The sequence below is a fragment of the Tigriopus californicus genome, chromosome 7 (genome assembly GCF_007210705.1).
Source record: "Tigriopus californicus strain San Diego chromosome 7, Tcal_SD_v2.1, whole genome shotgun sequence".
Lineage (NCBI taxonomy): Eukaryota > Metazoa > Arthropoda > Copepoda > Harpacticoida > Harpacticidae > Tigriopus > Tigriopus californicus.
This window is the reverse complement of record NC_081446.1, coordinates 2370288-2382673: the sequence shown is the minus strand read 5'-3', so window position 1 is coordinate 2382673 and position 12386 is coordinate 2370288. Positions and strand designations below refer to the sequence as shown.

At 42.0% G+C, this 12386-nt stretch overlaps 1 protein-coding gene across 1 annotated transcript in view; it reads right to left on the bottom strand.

Moving 5' to 3' along the window:
- Positions 1–3564: 3564 nt before the first annotated feature.
- Positions 3565–12386, bottom strand: part of LOC131883359 (uncharacterized) — a 58615-nt gene continuing 49793 nt past the window's right edge. Inside the window, exons 33-52 of the mRNA XM_059230814.1 lie at positions 11851–12039; positions 11605–11796; positions 11370–11540; positions 11114–11298; positions 10853–11051; positions 9603–10775; positions 9235–9538; positions 9032–9165; positions 8500–8670; positions 8186–8436; positions 7802–8118; positions 7333–7665; positions 6946–7260; positions 6505–6831; positions 6237–6445; positions 5161–5763; positions 4586–4855; positions 4185–4520; positions 3891–4124; positions 3565–3827 (exon numbers count right to left, since the gene is read on the bottom strand). Of these exons, the coding sequence (XP_059086797.1) occupies positions 3565–3827; positions 3891–4124; positions 4185–4520; positions 4586–4855; positions 5161–5763; positions 6237–6445; positions 6505–6831; positions 6946–7260; positions 7333–7665; positions 7802–8118; positions 8186–8436; positions 8500–8670; positions 9032–9165; positions 9235–9538; positions 9603–10775; positions 10853–11051; positions 11114–11298; positions 11370–11540; positions 11605–11796; positions 11851–12039 (6176 nt within the window). The remainder of the gene's footprint in view (positions 3828–3890; positions 4125–4184; positions 4521–4585; positions 4856–5160; positions 5764–6236; positions 6446–6504; positions 6832–6945; positions 7261–7332; positions 7666–7801; positions 8119–8185; positions 8437–8499; positions 8671–9031; positions 9166–9234; positions 9539–9602; positions 10776–10852; positions 11052–11113; positions 11299–11369; positions 11541–11604; positions 11797–11850; positions 12040–12386) is intronic.

Genomic DNA, 12386 nt, shown 5'->3' with positions numbered 1-12386 from the left:
CCCCCCCCCCCAATTCTTTCATAAGGTAAAATAAATATTGAAAAGTTTTGTGATTGAGTTCATATCGTACTTTGCAACGTCGTTTCTGATCATATCTCATTCGGCAAGAGTCAATAAAAATGGCGAGTGAGATGAAATCAGTTAAAGTTATGTAAGTGGTTCGCAGGAACATCGGAACATACTTTGAGAGAGAACCAAGGCTAAATTAGCATTTATAGTGCAGAAACAGAGTTAATATTATTTTATCCAGAATTTCAAAAAAAGGAACTAAAAGCTGTTAAATGGACGAGGAAGGGTATTGATAATCCCTCAACTCAAAACTTGGCTTGCTTATTTAAACAAAGGAGTGAATCTTAGATCGAGGAAAGATGGCAATGTGGACCATTTCTCAAACCAAGATTTACTCTTTTGCTTAGAAAACTGGGCTCGGATGCCAAACCGATTTTTTCAATTTTTGAGTTCAGACTCGTTCTCCTTGGCCGTAGCCGAGAGTTTCTCCGGTTATCCTTTTATTGCCATGTACAGGGCCTTTCAGGTAAATTTACAACATTTTCAACCACACACAAATCGACGAAATGAGCAGGTAGGCATCTTGAAATACCTTGAAGTTAAGGCTGATAGACCTAGGCCTTTAGTTATTTCCAAATAACCCACAAACAATGAGTGCCATTCATGAAGCAGGGACGTCTAGATGCTACCCTCGATCTAGCTCGCGCGGGACGTCCAGCCACTCTCTTGATCAAGCTTCTGAAGCTTCATAATAGAAGCCTTCAAGGCCTTGACTCTATTGGAGTAGGTCGAGCACACCTCCTTCCCCAACTCCCCTTAAAAGGATTAGCTTATAGGTTGAGGTCAGGTAAGTTGGAGGGTCAGGTTTCGAGCTTCCCGAAATCTACGCAGCTGTTTTACAGAGGAACTTTAGCATGGTCTTTGAGTTGTTTGGTAACTCAGTGTTGGACTTGAACACAATCACAACCCTACGTAATTGGCCTTCTCCAAGATCTCAGAGATGACCTGGTTGCAGAGGAACTAAAACTAATGCTCCGGCTTTCGTGCCTCTTCTTGGCAAGGTATGGGATGGGTGTGCCCTGTACTAACTGGACTAACGGGGGTCTCTTATAACACTTCTGGAGGGGGGGGGGNGCCTCAGAAGCTTGATCAAGGGAGCGTCTGGACGTCCCCGCGTGAGCTAGATCGAGGGTAGCATCCAGACGTCCCTACTTCATGAATGACAATCATTGTTTGTGGGCTATTTGGATATTAATAAAGACTTAGGTCTTCCAGCCTTAACTTCAAGGTATTTCAAGATACCTACCTGCTCATTTCGTCGATTTGTGTGCTGTTGAAAATGGTGTAAATTTACCTGATCGGCCTTGTATAACCATGGTCCTGATTTTTCCGCGGTTTTTGCATCTCTCTTGGGGATTTTCTTCACCTTTTGCTGTCCGCAATTATTGACTGGTCAAGGACCACAATTTGTCAGTCGCCAAATGCAACTATTTCTGCGAGAGTGGGGTGGGTTTTGACGATCACCATCTCCTTTTTATCCACAAGCTAATTGGCATACATAATCGGCAATGAAATCCTTAAAAAAAACTCTAGGCTACCAGAAGCATAACAGGTCTCATGATGAGTTCATCAGGGGGTTCCTTGAACCACGAAATCCTCCACGGGGAATAGTTGAAATATACCATAATGCCACTGGCCAATTTTTATCCGACGGCATTCTCCTTCTTTTATTTCCACTAACTTGCAGAACAAATAACTGGCAAGGCTTGTCAAGTTGAGTATTTAGATGATCTTGCAGTCACAGATCAGGATGCTTTAGAGGCCATCAGGGACTTGAGACTCTCGAGCTCCCCTGGCCCTGATGGGGTGACATCTCAGTTTCTGATGAGATGCTCACTGGTTCTTGCTCCTGTTTTCTCGTACTTGATGGGTTGCATCTTGGACCAGGGCAAGTTCCCCTCTTCTCTGAAGGTAGCTCATGTTGTTCCAATTTTCAAAGGGGGAGATAAGTCACTCCCCAGTAATTACAGGCCAATTTCTCTCACTTCGAATATTGCGAAGGTGTTTGCGAAGATCTTGAAGTTCAAACTTGTTGAATTTCTTGATATCCATGAAGTCCTTCCTCCTAGCCAGCACGGGTTCCGAGCACATTTTAGCACGGTTACCCAACTGATTGAGCATATAGAGCAGGTCATTTAGGGACTGGAGAGCCATGAATCAGTCGATGTAGTTTATCTCGACTTTGCCAAGGCCTTTGACAAGGTAGATCATGGCCTTTTAGTGAACAGGCTCCATGAGATTGGGATCCAAGGCAAGGTTCTCAGTTGGCTAAGAAGTTTCATTTGTGGTAGGAAACAATTAGTTACGGTTGAGGGATCCCTTAGTGACATACATGATGTCAAGTCGGGTGTCCCTCAGGGCTCCATTTTGGGTCCTCTCCTTTTCATTATCTTCATTGCTCCGCTTCAGAAGCTTGATAGTAGTAATGTCAGTATCTCTTCTTATGCTGATGATACAAAATGGTATTTGGTAGGAATGGTCAGAACTCCGGTTGTCTGTTTGAGGTCCTAGACCAAATCTACTCCTGGGTTGCTGCGAGTAACATGGCACTGAATGGAACGAAATTCCGCTCAATGACCTTTGGGTCGACGCCATTAGACACTCCACCATTAGATGATGAAGATAAGGACATTGAGCAGGTCTCATCCATGAAGGATTTAGGTGTAGTCCTCCAAGATAATGGAAAGTTCGATGAGCATATCCAGTTGAAGGTGGGTAAGGCTTTTCAAACATGTGGTTGGATATATGGCACGTTTAAGTCCAGAGATTGTGCCACGATGCTAACTCTGTACAAGTTGATTATTCAGCCGCATCTTGAATATGCCTCTCCCATTTGGGCTCCAATTAGTTCAGCAGGTTTGCAAAAGCTCGAGCAGGTTCAAAGATGTTTTTCTACGAAAATATAAGGTATGAGAGAGCTCTCGTATTGGGAGAGGCTAGAAAGGTTGGGATTGTACAGTACTCAGAGAAGGTACGAAAGGTATCTGATATTGTACGTTTTCAAAAGTATTCATGAGCTTTGTCCCAACCAAGGATTTAGGGTCAATTCTAGTGACCGTAGANGTACGTTTTCAAAAGTATTCATGAGCTTTGTCCCAACCAAGGATTTAGGGTCAATTCTAGTGACCGTAGAGGCTTAATGTGCGTGTTGAGAGCACCTTCAAGCCCTCGAGAATCCAGGCTAGTTAAAACAATGAAGTCCACCTCTCTTCTTTCTCGGGCTCCTTCATTGTTCAATTTGCTGCCCTCAAATATTCGTAGGGCTTATGTAGGCGTTGATCCAGTAGCAAGATATAAGTCAGACTTGGACAAGTTTTTGACCAAAATTCCGGATCAACCTTATATTCAAGGATTAGCCAGATCAGCCAATTCTAATTCGTTGGTCGATCAAATACTATATATAAATAAAAGTCAAGTAAAATAAATAATCTTCTCGTCTTGAACTGCTGGGATTCCAATTCCGGTAGCGGTAAGGAAGTCCGCAAAAAAAAATACTCATGACCATATGCAAATGAACAACGCCAACCAGCTCTTTTCAAATGCTTTATTATTCCAAAAATACATTATTAATTTCCATGACGCTTTTAAAGAGTGTGTTAACAAATAACGGAGTATGATTTTCTTACCTTTTAGGACACATTTGGGAAATGGATTGTACAGAAGCACAGGGATCCAGTATGGCTTGGCTCCCGATCCTTCGTTGAAGCAAGTCAATTCAAAAAAATCTGCTTCTATCTCATTCTCCAACATGAAAACTCCTAAAGGAACATGAACACTCGTACCAAATACATTTATTTCCAAACAAAATATGGACCACTTACCCGATTGGCATTGATACCAATACTTGCTGCCATTTGAGAGCCGTTTGTCTTTTTCATCAATATGATCCCATTGAGCAAAAACGACCTCGTTTCCGTTAGGTGGAGCCTCACATTGACGTGGATCAGCGCATTGTGGAACAACAGGAGGATCCCAAGTTTGGTCCCAGCCACATCTAACCCCAAGGGTTAGATTCCAAGATTCAGGTGGAAATTCATCATTGGGAAACCTGAGTTCTGATTCATAAACAAGACATATTATTGGTAGTTTGATGTACCTGTTGTTATCCCTTTTACCTGGATGATCACAGGTATAGGTGAGTTCTAGTTGGTCTTCAAATTTCCATTCGCCGAGGGGTGGAAATGGGTCCGAGCTCACGCCTTTGGGGGGCATGGGCGGATCCGTCAAGCAATAAGTTGGATCCAGACAAGATGGAATGAAGCCTTGGAACGCAAATCCCTCAACGGTCCATATCCATTGAGGCAGTTCTGTGGAGGAATTTGATGATTGGCACTGAACCTCGAGACTTTTGGTTCCATAAACGGAATGATCAAAGACCCAATCGTGCGCCTTATTGTCACAAAATCCTACTTGTGAACAGCTTCGATTTGGATTAATATCAAAAACCCAATCTGAAATCAACAAGGTTGCGTGGTCTTATGATCGCACTTGGACAGCTTGAACAAAGGGGTCTTACATTTTTCAGAACAAGAATAGTTATAGGTAGATCCAATTGATCGGTTTAAGTTGTCGGGAACATCACTTCGAACTGTCAGGTCAAAGGGCAACTCGGGAACTTCTTCGTGGCACAAATTTGGATCAATGCATTCCTTGAGTTCTGATGTGCCTTTCCAAATACCATCTAGCCATTGCTCATAATACCAAGTGAAAGCGGAGGGATAGTTCTTGGGCAGTGTGCAAGTCGTTTCAATATGTTTGGGGTACCCGGTAGTATTAAAAACCCAACCTGAAAAAATAGACTGTTTCAGAGTTTCTTCAATAATAAAATGTGAAAGAGGCTAGTAGTTGCAAGGATTAATACGGTCTTCAAATTTGTTATTGCATCCAGAGCATACCATATAAAAAGGTCTAATGGATCGTTGAATAAAAAAACATAGGAGCCCTATTGCTTTCATTTTTTAAGGCATGTATTTCGTTTCCACTTATATTTTGGGGAATTTTTGATCATGACAGTTGCTTCGGCAATCACTGTACAATGTACGTTCTACAACCGGTATGTCTTACCCCGTTAAAGAATATGACCTTACGTACCTGATGTTTTGCATTGATAAGAATACGTGGCCCCAAGATATAGATCGTTTCCCAACGACAAGAGGTTCCTCTCGGCATCACTTCTGAATGGTAATTGTCCCAAGGGACATGCAACTTTTCTGCTTTGACAGGATGGAATATTTGGCAAAGCACAAGCTTTCGTGCCATTCGAACATAATTCCTTGCTTTGGACATCTTTTGAGTGCCATAGTCCATCATCCTGGCATTCCACATGTAAGAACTTTGGAAATTGGTCGTCTTTGAAATCCAAATAATATTCTGAATTTGGACACGAATATCGGATCAATGTTCCACTTTCAGGTTGAATGGGACAACACAATCTGACTTCATAGTCTTCGCATTTTCCATTAGGTTGGCGCACATTGAGACACAACAACCCTGAATCTGTGTCGATATGCTCAAACCTGTCACCGGTGAAATTGGAACTGGTTTTTGTTTGAACGGAACGGGCTTGAAAGGCAATGGGATTGGAACAGGCATCAGTGCCAAACTCTTGGGTCAATTTGACAAGGGATTCTTCCTCTTTGCCATCTGCTTGATCAGTGTCCACGTTTAACCACCTTTTCCACGTACATGAAGTGTCTAGAATAATCTCGTTAATTAGAAGGATAGAAAAATGCTGTAAAATCAAAATGGAAACTTATGTCAACATAAATACTAATTGATTTGGTCTCAAGAAGAGCTACACCGGTCGAGAAACATCAAAAGCATCGTGTATCCCTTTCAAAATTGATTTCTGGTGCAACATTGTCAGCTAATATTGTCAGATAACTAGATCATACGTATTTGCGAGGGAGAAAGCATTTTGTCACAACCCAAAAAGTAGGGATCAAACAAAATATTCTCTTGTCTTTTTCATCATCGGCGTTCCAAGGTGAGCCGAACAAGCAGTTGGAATTGTAATACGGTTATTTTGGCTGAAGAACATTAAAACACAATACGGAGTGCTTCTTGTTACAATCAACTGTTGATTTTCGACCCTAGCATCATGCCGTTGTTCCAATGACCGTGCAAATCACATCAAACTCATATTACAAGTCCTTTGAATCAAATACCGTTGATTGTTCCAAAGTCGGGTCGTGGATTCTTCAGCACTGTAACTTCGCCGTGTTCCAAAGCCAATTCCGGCTTGTGACAATACACACCACGATCCTCGCACTCAGGAATGAGCAGATCTTCTTTACACCATAATTCAGCTGTTGGATCAGGGTTGGAATTCTTATGGCAAGTGACATTCGAGATTCCACCCTCAACCACCCAAAAACTGGAAAGAAATCAATGCGTGAGTCCAAAGCTTCTTCCTGATCACTTTTACAAATATACCTCTCCTTGTTACATGTGATGGTGATATTTCGCATCTGGGGTTCATTGACGTAGCTTATAAAATTGGGACCGGTTGGATAATCAAAGAAAACATTCCTTTGATTTGGACATTCATATTGAATGGTAGTGTTGACCAAATCAAACTGATCTGGTTTGATCACTCGGTGAAAGGTTTTCTGAGGTGAAATGGGCATTGGAGGAGTTGGACAACGAATGGTTCGATCAACACAATTGGGAACCTTGACATTGGCACAAGTCACCAGACCATCGGTAAGTTTTGGATCCTCACAAGTTTCTTCAGCAATACCATTCGTCACAATCCAATGCCTGCAAGGATATGTGAGCACGATTTAAAATTGGCAATTTTCAAACAGAAAATATTTTTTTTTTGTTTGGTACCTTTTTTAACTTTACAACAATTCAAGGATATTCAAAGCTTACCGATCTTGATGGCATTCAAAAGTGGTTTCATTTATATTGGTGGAGTAGAAATAAGACAGCGTTCCACTTGGAATGGAATAATCAAAATAGTAGTTCTCAAGGGAGCAAGAAATCTTATATTTGGTCCCCATCAGAGAATGATCCATGGAGTCAACCTCCAATACCATGGTTTTGAGAGCATTTTCGGGCAACTCAATATTGGAACATCGGACGGCTCGATCCACACAAGGTGGAAAATAAATTTCGCCACAAGTTCCATCTTGTTTGGGTTCTTGGCAAGTTTCATCTTTCATCCCACCCAATACCTTCCATGATCTGAACAATAATAATAGTAAAAACAAATCTCATTTTCTCCATGGTTCCCTAAGATATCGATTTAATGTTTACCCAGATTCTGTGCATTCAATTGAGATGTTATCAATATTTGTCGAATAGGCATAGGATATAAATGGAGTTGGGAGACTGTAGTTGAAAGCCCACATGGGTTTGGGACACTTGAAAATCAATTTGGTCCCGGGAACATGATCATACTCGGTGACATTCACTGGCCTAATGATGTCCTCCCTTTCCGCGTCTTTTGGAATTTCTGGAGGTTTGGGGCAATAAACCGTTTGATCTAGGCATTCCGGAATAGCCGGACTTTCACAAGAGTAGACGGACTCGAGGGGGTTTTCATCAGGGCAAATTGATCCACTAGGTGTGCCAGAAACTATCCATTTCCTATCACAGAATGCCAATGAGTTACACATTATAGTGATCAAGAAAGACCTGGCGCTTTGTGTATTATCAAAACAACTATAAAGTGTGTATTTGATTCATGTGAACAAACTTCAATCAACTTCATGAACTACATTACCCATCAATGTCGCAAGAGAGTGTAATATTTTTGACCAATCCCAATGAGCCATCCACGGCATATCCATGAGCGTCCTGTATCAGTTTCGGTAAGGTTGAATTCCTTGGGCAAAACACATTTTTAGCCGTAAAAACGTGATGTTCTGACTCAGGATCCGGTCTTTTAAAGTAAGTTGTTGTGGTGCCTGAAGGAGCGATTGGGTTCCCTTGGCAGACCCTTGGCACACATGGAACAATGGAACAAGACCATGCACCTCCTTTGTCATTCAAATCACACTGACAAGTTTGAGTGTGAAGGTTTGGATCCACTTTTGAGCTCTGAAAGTATTGAAGAGGGGCTAGAATCGAATGCGTTTCAATGAAGACTAGGTTAAGAGCCTGCCACCTTCTCAAGACTTGGGTCCAATTCAAAACCAGGGTGACATCTGACTGTGGTTTCTGAGCCCCAAAGATGACGAGCGTCTTCTCTCCAAATGTAGGTATTAGTTCCTGTTAGATTCAATGGATCACAACCCAGATCCCACGTGCGATATAGAACCCCTCGTTGATAATTGGATTTGGGTTCACAATTGTCCCTCTTTTGATCTTGTCCATCCTTGCAATCCTCTTTGGAACAAGACTCATCGGGAAGAACACCTATAATATCAGCGCTATTACAATATTTATCCAAGAGCAATACACGTTTGATTTTCAATTCACCTCCATGAGGACTGAAAATGCAAAAGCATTTTTGTTCTCGAATGACGAAATAAAACTTCGTTTGGGACTCGCACAACAACGAACAGAACTGTTGAATCTGGGCTTTATTTGAATTAGCTGGGATTGGCGTTGGAACTTGGACAGAGTCGTCGGGTGACAGAAGATAACAACCTGAGAAACAAAGTTTTCACTCAAATGATGACAACACCAAGTGCAGATCTCCAATGCAGGTATGCGTTTTTTCGGAGTCCAGTGACGGTTGTCTCACTCGAATTCCATCTGATGAAGAAGGGTTTAGCCCGCTTTGCATCAAATACAAAAGTTGTTGCCACAACATCGGGAATAGTCGAAGGTTTGCCCATGTGAGTTGGCAGATACGCAACTCATTTTGTACTTGGATAAAAACCAAAAAGAAACTTGGACCTGGCATACTTGGATTTGAACCCCATGAAGCGAAAAGGCAATCGGGTGCTCAACCAATCTGGTGCCACTACTAGCCTGAAGAAATATTGTACAAAGTATGTGTTTTTACCTATCCTGTAATTGTCTTGGGATGTGGAACATAAATAGTTTCCCCCTGAAGCGTTCGAACACTCTGTCTTTTTCCACACCACCTCGCCATCCATGAGCAATAACTTCACACATTCGCCATTTTCATCGTTATGACTGAAAGTTTGAATTCGTGTCTCAAGACCTTATTTGCTCATTTACCTTTCTCTATGATCTAAGAATTACCCGTTTGCCCAATGGGCAAGATGAGACTCAAAAATAGTGAGTCCATTAACGAAGTGCCAAGCGTGGCTACCCGAAAACTCACTCCAGCCATACTCAATGCCAACCCAAAATTCCTCTCCAGGATAAGCACTTAAAATGGTCGTAAGATCCATGATACTTTGAAGATTACTCGGTGTTAAGATTTCGGCATTCATTTCCGAGCATTTCATTTTCGCCTCTTCGAATGCAATTCCAGATTCCGGGTTCCGTTTCACAAAGGTGCAATTTCCTCCACTTGGGCTCGTAGATTCATTGGGACAAAAGACTAAAATGGAACAGGGCAAATTTACAAAAAAAAAGTAACTCTAAACAATTTCACTCGGCAAAACCTTTGTTATAGTCATTCAAAGGACATCCAAAAACCATCATCTGAAGGCTGATTTCGCGGACAAGCTCGGCTTCAATCATATTTGAATTGGTTTTCGTTGAAGAAATGGTCAAGTTGTGGAACTGAATCTCATTGGTCACCACAGGAAATGGTCGGGTCGAGTTTGATACCTTGAAGAACTCCTTTTTTCGAGGATATTGAATCGCATTCGCATCATATACGAACTCGATTGATGAAATATTGATACCAATTTTTTCGCGTGATCCCACAACGCCATCAGGTACAAAAGTTATGGCTCCAAAGCTTTTGATTCGCGCTCGATAGAAGTCCTCATATTCGGACATCACATAGAAACTGGTCAAAACCATCGGCTTGGGAAACTTTACGGTGATTATGACTTCAGGCGCCAATTTTCCTGACCCATCAATAATTAAGGAGGACCCTTGGGTTAGATCGCAAAGATCTGTTACTTTTGGTATGTTATGAAAACCCTCCGAATGGGGCCTGAGCTTGGAACAGGCCCTGAATGAATACGACTCATCTTTGTATTGGAACAGATTCTGAATGGAGTCAATGGTATTTAAATGATCCTCAGCTCCAGATATTCGAAGAAAACCACTTGGAAGAAAAGGAAGCTGATTGAAGAGACACCAACGGTCCAAGTTCTGATCACAATTCACTTTGACTGGAACAGTTCCATAATCATTTTGTAGATAAGTGAAACTCATCCCAGGGACCATTAGGTTGAGGGACTCGTGCAAGTCTCCACAGGTTACTGGTCCAATTTTCTCGGCAGGGTGAAGGGATCCAATGCCGGAGCTATAAAATGCCAAGCTCTTGACCCCATCGCCTACAATTTGATTGGCCTCACCATAGGGGCATTGGCTCATGGGCAAGAAGTTTTCGGGATCCCCTTCAGTAGGGCTGAATTTCAATTTGCTCACACATTGACACGAATTATTGCTCACAAGGGTATGGTTGAAGTCTAGACCTCGACAAAAGAGGACGCAAGTGGAAGCTACCAAATGATTATCGACCTCAATTTTCACGCCGGGAGCAACTTCTAAAGCGTTCCGTAGGTTAGAGGCATTTACGCAAAGACGCTTGTCGAAAGCCAAAGATTTTTCGCAAAGAATATTGGCCTCGATGTTGTTGTAACAACCAGAAACCAGCCCTATGGTTAGACAAAACAAGGTTAACCACATTGAACCTTGAAAGGCGGTACTGGGGCAGCATCAATTTATGACGTACCCCCTTCTGAAATTCTCAAGCAAGAGGTGTCCGACATGGAGTTGACTAATGAATTGAGTGAGGTCTGTCGAAGATCAGGAAAGGTATCCATGTGTGACATGAACGATCCATCCATAAATCTAGGATATCGCGAATGTGGCTTAAATATCATCCCCAACACCCCATTGGCTATATTTTGGCCTTGATAGGCAGGGAAGTTCTAGACATGAAATACGGCCATTAGAAATGTTCCATGGACATCTATAATCATTGCAATCTCACATTGATTTCAGTGAGAAAGGAACGGAGGAATGTGGCTTCCGGAATGCTATTTACAACCAGACCACTTGCCCCATAGATGTTGGCACAATACTCGTGGGCAGCTTCCGGTGCTTCTCTCATGGCCAGGGATCTCTCCAATTTGTAGCAAGCATCATCAAAAGCCATCCAACCTTGAGGACATTTGACTGAACAAGGGATTTTGGAGAAAAACTTTGGGTTATCATCAGTTGAAGGGACAATCAATTGTGCTCCTTACATTCCCATTTGCACAAAAACGGCAACTCCTCTTCACATGAAGTGGTGGTCCATTGCTCGCCTTTGGTACAATTGGCACCTTGGCAAATCTTGACACAGGATTGTGCTGGCTCATTAAGCGGCTCAAGGTACTCATTGGATGCTCCCCAATTGGTGTATGTTATCTCCTTATCTGTCAGTTCAATTCAAATTGCAATCATATAAACCGTTCACATCGTGCTTTCATATCATCTTACAATATTCGCAAATGGCATTGTATTGAGCATATTTATCGAGAGTCAGATTAAAGAAATCACGTCCCCGTTCAAACAAGCCTAGGAACGCAGTATCTTTTTTCAATTGCGACAAATTTGGATCATAAATAACTCCACTGATGTCCAAGCCACTCTCTGCTCGAAGTATATCGCCCTCAAAGGCTCTTTTGACTCCTGAAACGATGAGGTCAGTTAGTAGTACAAGGCGTCAATTTCTCGTCAATTTACCTGCAAAGATGACGTCTACTTGGTACATCTCCATGAGATTGCTTGCCACCAATCTTTCAGTTTTGGTTGTGGGAGTGAAGACTACCGAGGCTTTGACAGAGCACTCGTGCACTGCAGCAGAATAAATTGAGCTTGGTCGCACCAGTGAGTAGCACTTGTTGTTCAAGTGCACAAATGTGTTGGGACAGTCTAAAACGGTAAGATTTCGAAGTCGATTTAGGATTTCAAAACATCAACTGCTAGAAACATGTTTTAGCAATGCTCAAAATAAGACTAACTTTGAGACTTATTTATGCCCAATGAATTTTTTCTACGCCGCCACGGTGGTCACGCAGTACTGGCTTGCAAAATAAACTTATTGTGATGAACTTAAATAAACACAACGCAAAATTACTCATCTTTTCGATTGTAAAAAAGCAAATACATGGTGAGAGAGTCTGCAAAAAAATTGACAAATAGCACTGAAAACGCTAATGGCCAATGGTGAAAAATGAGGAGAAAAGAAATCAAGTGAAACGATTACACGTTCAGAGGTA